This window comes from Chelmon rostratus, chromosome 16 (genome assembly GCF_017976325.1).
Source record: "Chelmon rostratus isolate fCheRos1 chromosome 16, fCheRos1.pri, whole genome shotgun sequence".
Lineage (NCBI taxonomy): Eukaryota > Metazoa > Chordata > Actinopteri > Chaetodontiformes > Chaetodontidae > Chelmon > Chelmon rostratus.
Window position 1 is genome coordinate 3,175,837 of NC_055673.1, and position 12,606 is coordinate 3,188,442.

At 44.5% G+C, this 12,606-nt stretch overlaps 1 protein-coding gene across 1 annotated transcript in view; it reads left to right on the plus strand.

Annotated features, from left to right (window-relative positions):
- The window catches only part of grin2da (glutamate receptor, ionotropic, N-methyl D-aspartate 2D, a), a 116,705-nt gene that overhangs the window by 83,939 nt on the left and 20,160 nt on the right, over positions 1–12,606 (plus strand). The window contains exons 11-16 of the mRNA XM_041955926.1: positions 1,538–1,663; positions 3,639–3,751; positions 6,384–6,500; positions 7,014–7,174; positions 11,540–11,609; positions 12,313–12,430. Of these exons, the coding sequence (XP_041811860.1) occupies positions 1,538–1,663; positions 3,639–3,751; positions 6,384–6,500; positions 7,014–7,174; positions 11,540–11,609; positions 12,313–12,430 (705 nt within the window). The remainder of the gene's footprint in view (positions 1–1,537; positions 1,664–3,638; positions 3,752–6,383; positions 6,501–7,013; positions 7,175–11,539; positions 11,610–12,312; positions 12,431–12,606) is intronic.

Here is a 12,606-nt window from a genome sequence, read left to right on the forward strand (position 1 = left end):
CTCTGTCTGCAGTTCAGGGATGAAGCTCCTTTCTGAAAGTAAAATGAAATGATTTTCCACGTGTTGCATATACTTCTATTCAACAATAAATAACAATGTGTTAACCTTCATGAAATACCAGCAGGTATAATAAAAGCAACTATTCCCCATCCATCAAATACAGCATATTTCTGCAAATAGAGAGTCTGGTCTGCTCTAAATGTAAAGTGCCCTGAGACGACTTTGGTTGTGATTTGGCGCTATATAAATAAAACTGAATTGAATTGAATTTCCTCCTTCCTACTTGGTTTCTCATATTTTACACATTCGATAAAAGTATTTTTGTCCCACCACGACATGCTGCTGCTGTCCGATTACAGACGCGAAAAGCTCTCAGAATGTTCATCGACTACATTTTGGTTTATGTCTATATTTCCATATTTCTGAACACCAAATAATGCAAAATGCTTGAGTGTACAGTCTGACTGCTGCTGACTGAGCACAGGAAACATCTTAAGATGAGATCGGATCATCTTTTATTGTGTCACAGCAGCAGTGCAGCAGCAAAGAGGGTAAACATGAAGTAAAACAGGCAGCTTTGAGTTCCTGTTAATCTGATCTGACATGAACGCGGTGTGACCATCAGCTGAGAGTCTGTCTTCAGCTCTCCAGCCTGTTCCTTCCACTGTGTCACTGTTTATCCTCAAATTAATGCATGAAATTTAACTTGTGGACTCAACTGCGAAAAAAAAAACTGTTACAAATTAAAATGCAGTGACAGTTGTGGGGTTGTTTGCTGATGTTTCCAGACCGCCGTCGGCCAAATGTGACCAAACTGCAGTGTTCTTAAAGTTAGTCTTTAGGTTTGCTGTGTGTCACCGCATGGAACAACAAAAAAGCACTTTGGCTGGTCGGTAGAATGGAAAAACGCGATGTAAATGCAGCCCGTTTAACATTCAGACGGTGAAGGTGCTCTCGGATGGTCGCCGCCAATTGGCAGCGCCACCGTTCTGTATTCTGAGTCGCCTTCTCCTTCTCCTTACCGCTGCAGCCGCCGACCTCAGCGGCGCGCCTGCCATCGTGTTTACATTGAAAACACTGGAGGCGCCACTGGTCACCGCTGGCTGTGCAGAAAAACAGCTTTTGTGTGCGCCGCCTCCATTGTTGTGTATGTGGTCCAGAGACCAGAACAAAAAAAAGGTTTGTGCTTGGAAAAATATCAGCATGCAGATGCAGCTACCAGGTTTGAGTATGTGATCTGCCTGCAATATCGGCACGTAGCTAAGGTTGCACTGTTTAGCAACGTTACAGCGCCACCAGGAGTTCTGGGGTGGTACTGCACCAAAGCAGGAAGTGCAGCCCCTGGTTTCCTGCTGCAATGTGAATACACCCTAACAGAGCCAATCAGCAGGCCTTGATTTGATTGGCCCTCTGGAAGAGCAGAGAGTAAACTGTGGACCAAATAATTATTTACTTTATTCGTACTTTACAGACGACAAACTTCTAAAACTTTATCTGATGTTTTGTGTGTGTGTGTGTCTGTATGTGTGTGTTGCAGAGCCCTACAGCCCGGCGGTGTGGGTGATGATGTTCGTGATGTGCCTGTCGGTGGTGGCTGTCACCGTCTTCATCTTCGAGTTCTTCAGCCCCGTGGGATACAACCGCAGCCTGCAGAGCGCCAAGAGTAAGAGACGGAGTCACTCCGGCGCCGGCACGCCAATCAACCCGCCGCCGCTGCTCATTTCATGACATTATTACCAACTTGTCACTTCGTCAGTTATGTAAGCGAGGGGGGGCTGATTTGAGGAGGGTGTCTGCTCAAATTATGCAAAGCGTCCCACTTTTTTGTTGTCTCCACACGAGTCAAAACAATCACTCCACACCCACGACCCGGCTTATTTATTTCTAATGAAACAAACACTGACGGCAGGGTGGTGCTTGATTTTGACATTTTTACAGTACTTGTCAGTTCATCGTTTATTCCGAGCGTTTGCTGGCTGCTCCTCTGCTGCTACATTCATGTTGAATAATCATTTGGAAATGTTGCTCATTACTTTCTAATAAATTGACACAAGTGGAATTATACTGAATTGGAGTGACAGGTCGGTGTTTGTTCGTCACCGGATGTCAGTTCAAGCTTTTTCTGCACTAAAACACATCTGCTTCTGTCTTTCTTCATTTTTATCAGTGTTTAATCTCATGTTCTGTTCCTCAGTATCTGGTCATCTTCTTCTGCTAATCTTCTAAATACCATGTATGATAAGTGGTCAAAAAGTCCACTTGGCAGCTCTTAGCGAGAAGCTCGTACGCCACACGAGTCCTCCGTGTCAAAATAACCTGTTTAAATAAAACAGAATCAAACCAGTTTTAACATATTTAACATATTATGGCCGAAAAAGCTGAAGGAGATGACTGCGGTCACAGCCCCCCCCCCATATATGACCACTTCAGCACGGTTAGTCACAGCATTGAAAGCCTTTAAAGGTCGATTTACCACCTAAACTATAATTTGTTCATGTTTTGAGGTATCTTTGTCAGATTTTTGTCTCTGTCGTGACAGAATGGAGGTGTGGCGTTCAAAGCATTAGGACAGTTTTCGTTGTGGTTTCTTTCTACTGGAGAAAAAGTAGATCAGCACCAAATAAAACTGTTTGACTCGATGCCACCAGAATTACAGTAAATGGGAAATGTGCTGACCCTTCCTTTCATCTCTCTTTTGCTTTAAAAGTTTTCTGCTTCATTTTTCTGCCAAGCTAAATTAAGTCTGCTGTTGGCTTTAACGTATCCTCCTGTTCCTTCCTTTATCTACACCTTTTCATTGATACATTCAGTTGAACTGCCCTTTCACTGCAGAAAAGTTGACCACTGTATACCACCACCTTTCATCTGGAACGTCCCAATTAGATTTCTCTATCTGCTCAGTTTTGTCTCTCATCCTTCCGAGGCTTCGCACATTCTGCATTCAACACAAGCCGCCAGGTTTAATCTTTAATAACTCCATATAAGTCTTCCCTCCACCCTGTCTTTAACTCAATCTCCTCTGTTTGAACTTTCAACATCAGACGGTTCTCAGATCACTGTGGGACAGTTTGTCCCTGCAAACGCTGCAACCCAACATCAGAACATGCTATATGGCCAAATGTATGTGGGCGCCTCTGTTCGCATGCTTTTGCCTGCTGTCTGCTTTTTCTTTCATGGTTTGGGCTTGGCCTCGCTAGTTCTATTTAAAGGAAACCTCACTGCTCAAGGATGCAGTAATATTTCAGACAGAGTTTCCTGTTTCAACACGTCAGTGCCCCCGTGCACGAAGCCAGCTCCATAACAACATAGTTTTTTTTTTTCCCAATTTGGTGTAAAAGGACTTGACTGGCCTGCACAGAAGCCAGACCTCAACCCAATCCAACGCCTTCGGCATGAAAGCAACGCTGACCCTGAGTCAGACCTCGCGCCCGTCAGCGTTGGACCTCAGTGGAGGTTGTTCTAGCAGCAGTTTAATCACATGCTGTTAGAACTTGGGTGTCCACATCGCCATGTGGTCTGTTTTACTTTATTTGTCTTGTGATCGGCTACAACTGCCTACCTATCTGCCTGTCACTCAGCATGTGTGTTCAGTGTTCTTCATCCTAATATTTCTCTCTCTCTCTGTCTCTCTCTCTCAGAGTCCGGGGGATCTAAGTTCACCATAGGGAAGTCCGTCTGGCTGTTGTGGGCGCTGGTCTTCAACAACTCTGTGCCGGTGGAGAATCCCAGAGGAACCACCAGCAAGATCATGGTGATCACTCTGACTCACTCACTGACTGACTTGATTGGCTGATGACCACTCAACACCTAGCAGCATTAATTTGAGGATTTGAAGCATTTAAATGGCTGTACTTTTCTCCATGGGGTGAAGAGCTGCCTCACGTTAAAATGCATGCTTTTAATCAATTTCAAATCAATTGCAGCCCAGTTTTGCCCAATAACACGTCAATGCTTCATTGGTCGCATTAGAGTAGTTATTAGGTTAGTAAATTATAGTATTTAATGATCTGATGGGTTGATTGATTGATTGGTTTACTGACTAAAAAGTTTAAAATACAGTACCACTCAACTTTATCTTGACTCTATGATTTTCCACACACAATGGCACATCCCTAATTTGCATTTTCGAGAAAAAAAACGTAAACTTGTGAGCTTTATGAGCCGGCGCAATCAGTTTGAGAGCGCTCATTCACTCGTTTCACCACGGTGGTCCTTTTTAATACCTGCTGTTACTCTCTGCCCTCACGAACAGAGAAATCAGCGGAAGGCTCGCCCCCTCCACGGCAGGGTAAAGGGCCGCAGGAGGTTAAAACTCAAGTTGTCTTTTTTCCTCCGACTGCCCGAGTGCTTCCCACAACAACCCCAATCATCTCGAGAGCTCATTAGCTGCTCAATAGGCTTTACAAAAGGGGGTCAGAGGAGAGAGTTTTTTTTTTGTTTGTTTGTTTTTTTTGCAGATGTTTCACTCTTAAGTTAAACTGTAGGTGTGCTGTACATCACCTCGCAGGTAGAGCCAGGTCAATGGTCCCGTAGTCCACATGGAAGAGACAACTGTGCCTTTCCTCTCACAGCAGCCTCCACATCTGAGCACTTTTTCCTGCCAGCTGGAATTCCACATCAGGCAACCACAACTCATCATATGCAGCAAAAAGTGTTTCAAGATAAATTGAATCTTTAATGAAGGCTTATTCTCTAAAGGACTTCCATTCATTGTTCATTTTACATACTTTCTTAAGCCTATTCAGGGCCATCAGTGTCTATCCCAGCATGCACCGGGTGGGTAATTGACAACCATGTACTGCGTTATTGATATTATACATTGAAGTTTTAATGGGTTTTACATCGACCCCAAGGGTCATGAAAGTCGCCAGGGAGCCACTGTAAGCGAGTCCGTCCTCCAACCCTGTTAGGACGGATCCTCCTCCTGAAGCAAAACACTGAACCCTCATTCACTTAGACGGCTTCTGTTGCCAGAGCAATGAGTGTACATTTTTCATCTTATTCATTAAGAAAATTATGCAAATGAACTTTTGGCATAAACACAGAGTACCGCGGAAGCAAATAGCCTCGTTCATCACCGACTGCAAGTGCAAATTTAGTGCTAAGACTAATCCACATCTCTCACTTGCTTCCTGGCTGAATGTCAACAGCGCAGCATCTTGCAGCAATAAAGGAAGCACATCTGAAGAGCTGAACGTATTTCCGCCAAGTCCTTGAACCACCTTTCAAAAGGATCTCTTATATGTGCTACAATGATTTGGGTCAACTGGTGTTATCCAGCAGTGAAAACTGCTCTTAGATCTGTTACTTAAGAGGCAGTTCTACAATGGGAAAACATTTCAGTTTCTCAAAATTTAGGTTCAGGTGTTTTATTAGCAAAATGTGCTTAAAAGATAAAGCTTGTGAGATTCTTTATCGCTGAAAACGTTCAATAAAGAAACAGGACGAACAGTAAATAGATCCAAACGAGTATTAAAACACATAGATCAGCCACACTGGTGCACTGGGTGGTGTGTTCCTTCATTACCATGAACACACACACTATAGTTCATTTTCACTTCGTGCCACACAAACCATACTGCTGCCTGAAGTAGCCTAAATGCATTACACTGAATGTGTATTAATCCTCTGCTGAAAATAGTCCCATAACATGTAAAATATTAACTCTTGTTTGAGTAACATTTGAAATAAATCCCTATTTTGTGACCTGTTTTTCTAGAAAATTTCATGTGTGTTGCCAGGCAACCAGCAGCGACTCCAGGAAGTCACTGCTTCCAGCACATAGCCTTCAGTATAACTGTAATACTATACTTGTTTTTTTAAAGATTATTCAAACACCATACTGCATGTTAATTAGGGACATTTATGTAGGTTTGGTCAGCTCTGGACAAAGCCAAGCTAGCTGTTTCCCCATGTTTTCCAGTCTTTACGCTAAGCTAAGCTAACTGGCTGTGGGCTGTAGCTTCATATTTCATATTTAGCATCTCAAACTGCACAATGACAAGCAACCTTAGCTGTCAGATAAATACAGTGGAGTAAAAAGCGCCTCGGTTCTGTGCTGCAGAGCTTTATTTGACATTATCCATGTGTATATTTAACTGTGACAGATGTAGTGAGATATGAGAGGGGTGCAAGAAAAGGACGATTTCTCCCAAGCACTCTAACATTTTTATGAATAAAGTTCAGGTAAGAAAAGGACAGGAACCAAGGAGTGAAGTGTCACGCTGACAAATGTGACTCCGCCCCGCAGGCAAGATAGAGCGTCAACCGTTTAGCGATGAATTGCCAACAAATGAAAACAGTGTCACTGGAATCTCAAAAATACGTCCACACCTGTCAGAATCAGCCATCACTAATCTGACTCCACCACTCTCCTCCGTCAGGTGCTGGTGTGGGCCTTCTTCGCTGTCATCTTCCTGGCCTCCTACACTGCCAACCTGGCCGCCTTCATGATCCAGGAGGAGTACATCGACACAGTGTCGGGGCTGTCGGATAAGAAGGTAAGTCTGGGAGGGATGGATGGGGACACTGATCAGAGATGGACTGATAGATGCATAGATGAGCGAGAAATTTAGCCGGGCAAGGCTTCACAATGACGTGGAAGTTTACATAATGTAAAATAAGATGGAACAGATGAGAGAGAGAACAAGAATTAACAACTTCCTACAATGTTTGGTTTCTTGATTTTCTCCGGAAGAGGTGGGCAGAGTAGCTGGAGTTAACAGAAAGTAGTGAAATATTGTATATAGTCCTTCGAAGCGTTCCTCCTCAATGTTGCTTCTTTTTATGTCTCAGTGCAGTTTCAGCAGAACCCACAAAACTGTATCCTGCTGCTGTGACACTTTAAACCTCATCTGTTTTATCAGCCTCCCCCCTCAGCTCTTCAGACAGCTGCAGCAGAGAGGCCGCTCTTTGAAAGCGAAGACTTCGAGTCTTTGTAGCTCCTTTCCGTCTACCTCTCTTTAGCTTCCTTCTGGCGCTTTAATCTCCGCCCACCTCTTCTTCTCGTGTAGTTCCAGCACCCGACGGAGCAGTACCCGCCGCTGCGTTTCGGCACGGTGCCAAACGGCAGCACGGAGGAGAACATTCGCTCCAACTACCCCAACATGCACCAGTACATGATCCGCAACAACCAGAAGGGCGTGGAGGAGGCCATCGACAACCTCAAGACCGGGTAAGGAGCGAGGAGGATGGCGGAGGGAGCAGGGAGTGAGTGATAAGAAAGGAAAAGTAAACGTAGACTTGAATGATTTCAGTCTAATTGGACCACGAGTCCTCATGGCTTCAGCTTTTATAGGCTGTTTGACTTGGACCTCATAAGTCGCCTCATTAGCTCACATAGCTCCGCCTGACATCACCCTGAGCAGAGGTCGAATCAGCCACAGTAGCAAACACCTGTGTGGGTGTTCAAGAGCTCTATGAAGAGCTCCCTGAGAGCCAAACACACTCACACGGATGAACGCATAACATCAACTCACAGAGCGATGCACAGTTCACTTTTAAAACCTTTAAAATAGGCAATTATGAAAGCTAAAAACATTACTCAAAATAAAATGGTCTTTTGAGTGAAATTGCATATTTTGGGATGTGTGAGTAAAACAAAGAGGAATGGCAAATTGCAACACAATTTAGTACCCAAATTTCCCACCAGCAGCGTGCAATCACGTCCAAATCATCCGTCCATTCAGTCTACATCAACTCCAAACTCCACTTTCACTGTCTCTCCAGGGACAAAAACTGCTCTGTCTGTAGCTCTGCAGGAGAAGCTCAAAGTGAAAGTGAAGGCCCTCTGGGATCATTATACTGTACACACACACACACACACACACACACACATATATATAAATATATATGGGTGACAAATTAAAAGGAAAGACAGCAAGAGAAGAGTGGAAGGAGATGCCAAGTGGAGGTCCTTCCTGGTGGGACATTTTCCTGGCGTAGTCTGGGTCCACTTGGTACCTCAGAGAGAACAGTCACTCTGAATAATCACCTTTCTCCTATCATGAAACGTGTGGAGATTTCCTCGTGGAGGAGGACTGAAGATGGTCTGGAGGATCCTGATGGAGCGGCACCTTGCAAAGGGAGTTTCTGTCATCCGTCTGTTCTCAGCATAGAGGCAGCTGGAGATTTGTGCGTTTTAAAGAGCAGCCTGTGGAGGCCGGAGCTCCACAGGCTGCACACACCTATCTCTGGGAGTTGGTGTGGATGGATACAAGAGTAGAAATGGAAACACATCACATGTAGCAGATGTCTGAAAGGCTTCACTGTGCTCGTGAAGTAAAAGAAGCGAGGCATTGACCTGAGGCTGTATCCACAGAAATCTTGTTACCAAACTTCTACTGTCATCCACTTTTCTACACCTTTCTCCTGTAATTCACACATCAGAGCTGCACGTTTCTGACACCAGCTCCAGCAGACACCACCCTTCCCCTCTCCTCCGCTTTTTATGTATTTTTTCGCTTTGAACCGGAGGCGGCGTTGTCATCCGCGCCTCGTTTCAATTACAGGACCCTCTTGTCTTTCCGAAGCTGTTAGCGCATTGATCCGCCTCGCCTCTGGAGCCTCGGCTAACGGTTGTAACCTGCGCAGCCCCATTAGGATCACAGCTACCGAACGAGGAAAAAAAGAAGAGCTTTCAATAATACATGCTAGCAGCGGCCGCAGTGCGGGGGGGGAAATCCCGCCATCTCAGCACCGGCTGCCACTCAGGCGCCTCTTGTGTTCGGGGTGGGTGGGGGGTTATCATTATCCGCCTGTGGGGCCACAAAGTACACAAAGCACTTTCCATAAAAAATACACTTGCTCATCGTGTTTGAAGTGGGAGGAGGAGGAGGAGGAGGAGTGATGTTAGTTGATGCAGATGAGGGTTCAGATGTTTAATGGGACAATCAAACGTACACACACACACACTGTCATCCAGACAAACAGCGTCCACGGTCTGCAGCAAAATTGACGTTCGGCGTTATTAAAACTCCCATGATGCATTCCTTTTTACCATCCTTACTCATCCTGCTTGTTCCTCTCTCATTGGTTTCATCGTCTTCTTCTTCATTTCAGTCTCTTTTCCATCTCTCTCATTATCGCTGCGTATCGACATCTAACTCTCATCCTGACTTTATTTATGTCGGAAACATTGGTTGGCGCGTCAGGGCGAAGCCATGTGGCGACTCCTGTTTGATGCACCAAACATCGCCTCTCCATCTCTGTCTCGTCATTCCTCCTCTTCTCCTTACTCCCTAATCCCTTTTCTGTCTCCTCTCCGGCCTTTTCCCCCTCCCTCATTAACTCCTTGCTCTTCGCTCATCAGCTCCTTTGCTTCTGCTCTGCACTTCCTCCCTCCAAACATTATCTCTAACCCCTCCTTTTCTCTCCGCTTCCTGTCGCCCACCTCCTCCCCTCCTGCGCCATCTAACCTCCCCCTCACCTCTTTTCAATCTTCCATCCTTAAGCCCAGCCATCCTCTCCCCCTCCTCTCTTTCCGGGAGGACGTTGCTCGTGCAGTGCAGCGCTCCCAAGTGTGAATGGAAATGAATGTGAAGTGGAAGAGCAGGTGTACTTACAGATCCATCATCGGATCCTCGGATGTTCATCACGAGTGTGAGCTGAGCTGTTACATTCAATCCATTATTTCGTGATGGAGTGTTTCAACTCACTTTTTGGGGTACACCAACTTTTCCTCAACCTCCGCGTCAGTGAGGCGTTTTAACGGATGCCACTCATTATATTTTTTTTCCATTATACTTTAATCTATTTATTACTTTTCAATTACTTGGTTAATGGTTTCATCTATAAAATGTCAGAAAATAGTGAAAAATGTCTTTGGCTGCTTCCCAGAGCAAAGGCAAACCGTCAGATCGTTTGTTTTTGACCGACCATCAGTCTAAAACCTGAAGATATTAAATTTACAGTGATATAAAAACCTTTTATTTTATTTTATTTTATTTATTTAGGACAGTGCACATTGATGAACATTGCTGTAAATGTGCCAGTTTATAGCTGATTAGCTAATTTGCAACTGTAGTCCTTGGGCAGAATGTTAGTTGCCTAATAAAACAACATGGAAGTACACATTAAAAACATGGAAGTACACATTACATAAAAATACAATTACAAAATACACATTTCAAAATTACATTCACAAGCACACAATTTAATACAGTCCAACTTAACCAGATCCAGTGGTCTCAGTCTACTTAATGGACACACTTCTGGGCATCCTTTAACCAGTCTTTAAGCTTTGCTTTAAAAGAGGAATATGTAAGACATTCCCTTACTGTGGAGGGAAGAGTGTTCCAGATGCCCCCCCCCCCAAGACAGACAACACATTTCTACCAAAGGTGGTGCGTCTGGAAGGGATCTCTACATCTCCTCTGTCACAGGCCCTGATGTTCATACCCCTGACAGTCCTGTTTTTTATAAATTCATTCAGAGGTGGGGGGGGGCAAGACTGTGAAGACTTTTGTATATAGCGCACGCAAATTTATAGACCTTGAAACTATGAAAACTTAGAAAACCTTCAAATCCTCACATATGAGACTTGACGTAAGCTATAGCTTCACTACTGAAGCTGCACTGGGATGCTTTGTTGAAAGATTCACTGACTAATTGTTGCAGCACTAACCATTTCCTTCTTTTCACAAAGAGTGTTGCAACAGTCAGCTACTTCAGCAAACAAGCCAAATGTTTCATGTCACATTGTACAGATGGTAAATTTGAGCAGCTAAGTGGGAAATCCTTTAATCTCAGCCTCCTAGTTGTAGTAGTGATCAGGAGACTTGATGAATGTTAGGATATCTCCAACTCCAACAAACAAATGAAACTAGGTGATAATTCAGTATCATTTAGAGGCTTTTATGTTGTCCAAATCAATGATTCGGTGCAAATTTTAAGTGTACAGGCTCTCAGATGTGTGGAAGACGATGCATTGCAGTTGATAAATACTTTGCTATCCTGTATGCAATTTTGCATCCATTTCAAATCAATATGGTTTGCTGCCGTTCAGGCTGCTACTGAGCAGCATCCTGGAGTCATGCAAGAGGTTTTCCCCTTCGTTCCATTGCTGCTGACATGGCGAGGCGACAGGAGCAGACATGTTTATATAGGCTGATTTGACATGAGAAGAAGTATTCCCAGTATTTACGGCCTATTAGCTGAGTTTATATTCTTTGCCTGTGAGAAACATGAAGTGACAGAAGCGCAGAGCTCTTAGAAGTCCACGAGTATGAATTTTTCCAGCTTAGACTCACATCTTACTTGCATCACAACCTCCCCTGCTGCATTCTGGTCTTATAGAGGCTGTTGTAGGGGGAGAATTGACATCTCTGCCTCCTCCATGATGAATAGCTCTCTGTGCGGCTGTTGAAAATGGTGTCGAGAAAGTCAGTTTTCTTTTTAGACCGTCATTGTCTCAGCGCTGGTTTATCCATCATCTCTGTCATTTTGTACACTGCTTGCACTTCCTCTGTTGTCATTTAGCTCCAGGTCAGTGATTTCCATCCCTTTGTTGTAATTTTCCTCCTGCCTTCCTACCCCGCAGGAAACTGGATGCCTTCATTTATGATGCTGCAGTGCTGAACTATATGGCCAGAAAGGACGAGGGCTGCAAGGTAAGAAATAGATCTGTCATTTCGTAGCTCTGCACAGTGTCACGCTCACACACGGTGTCAGCTATTGTTGAAGTACCCTGCAGCTGCTAAAAAACTACAAGATCGACTTCAGCATGCCCGGCCTCCTCTTGTGGAAAGAGCTGCAACAGAAGCGCAACAAGCAAGCCAAATGAGCACTTCTGCAGCTGCATTAAATAAATCAAACACATCCGGTGCATTTACATGTGTCCCTCGCGGCCTGTAGCTAGTTAATATTGTCATTTTTGGACAGCGCTGGTGTTGATTTATTTATAAGTTTGGATTTGATACAGCTCCCACAGTGAGAATGAAAATCCTACCCGTGATCATTTGTAATAAGGTCTGTGGGAGGCCTGAGCTCCCAGCAGCCTCATACAACAGCCACTGCTGCAGTAATTATTACAACTGATGTGGATCTATATTAATTCCTCCGCTGAAACAATATCCTGCGCTCCAGCTCTGGGATTTTTGGGGGATGTCGATATTAGAAGTCAGCCAAGTGTTTTGTATGAATGCGCCAGTGACAGCAGACAGAAAATATCGCAGCACAAATTAAGCTCATTTTCATTTTTCGTTGCCGTCGGTCTCTTTGAATCTCACTCAGATTCACGGGTTTGTGTGTGTGTGTGTGTGTGTGTGTGCGTCGATATACGGGTGTTAACATGTTTGTGTTGTATTCCACAAGGTGATGACCATCGGCTCTGGCAAGGTGTTTGCCACTACGGGCTACGGCATCGCCCTGCACAAGAACTCCCGCTGGAAACGGCCTCTCGACCTGGCTCTGCTGCAGCTGGTCGGAGACGGTAAGACACGGGGTTAAGACACCGTTAACTATTTGTTGCTTGGTAAAGGTTAGCTTGTCATTCGGTCAGAGCCAGTGAAACAACATGGTGAAGGGAAAAGGAAGGTTTCCGTCATGGTTAATGAAATAATTTGTGGTGCAGTTTGTAAGATTCCTGCGCTCTACACTGTCCTCATA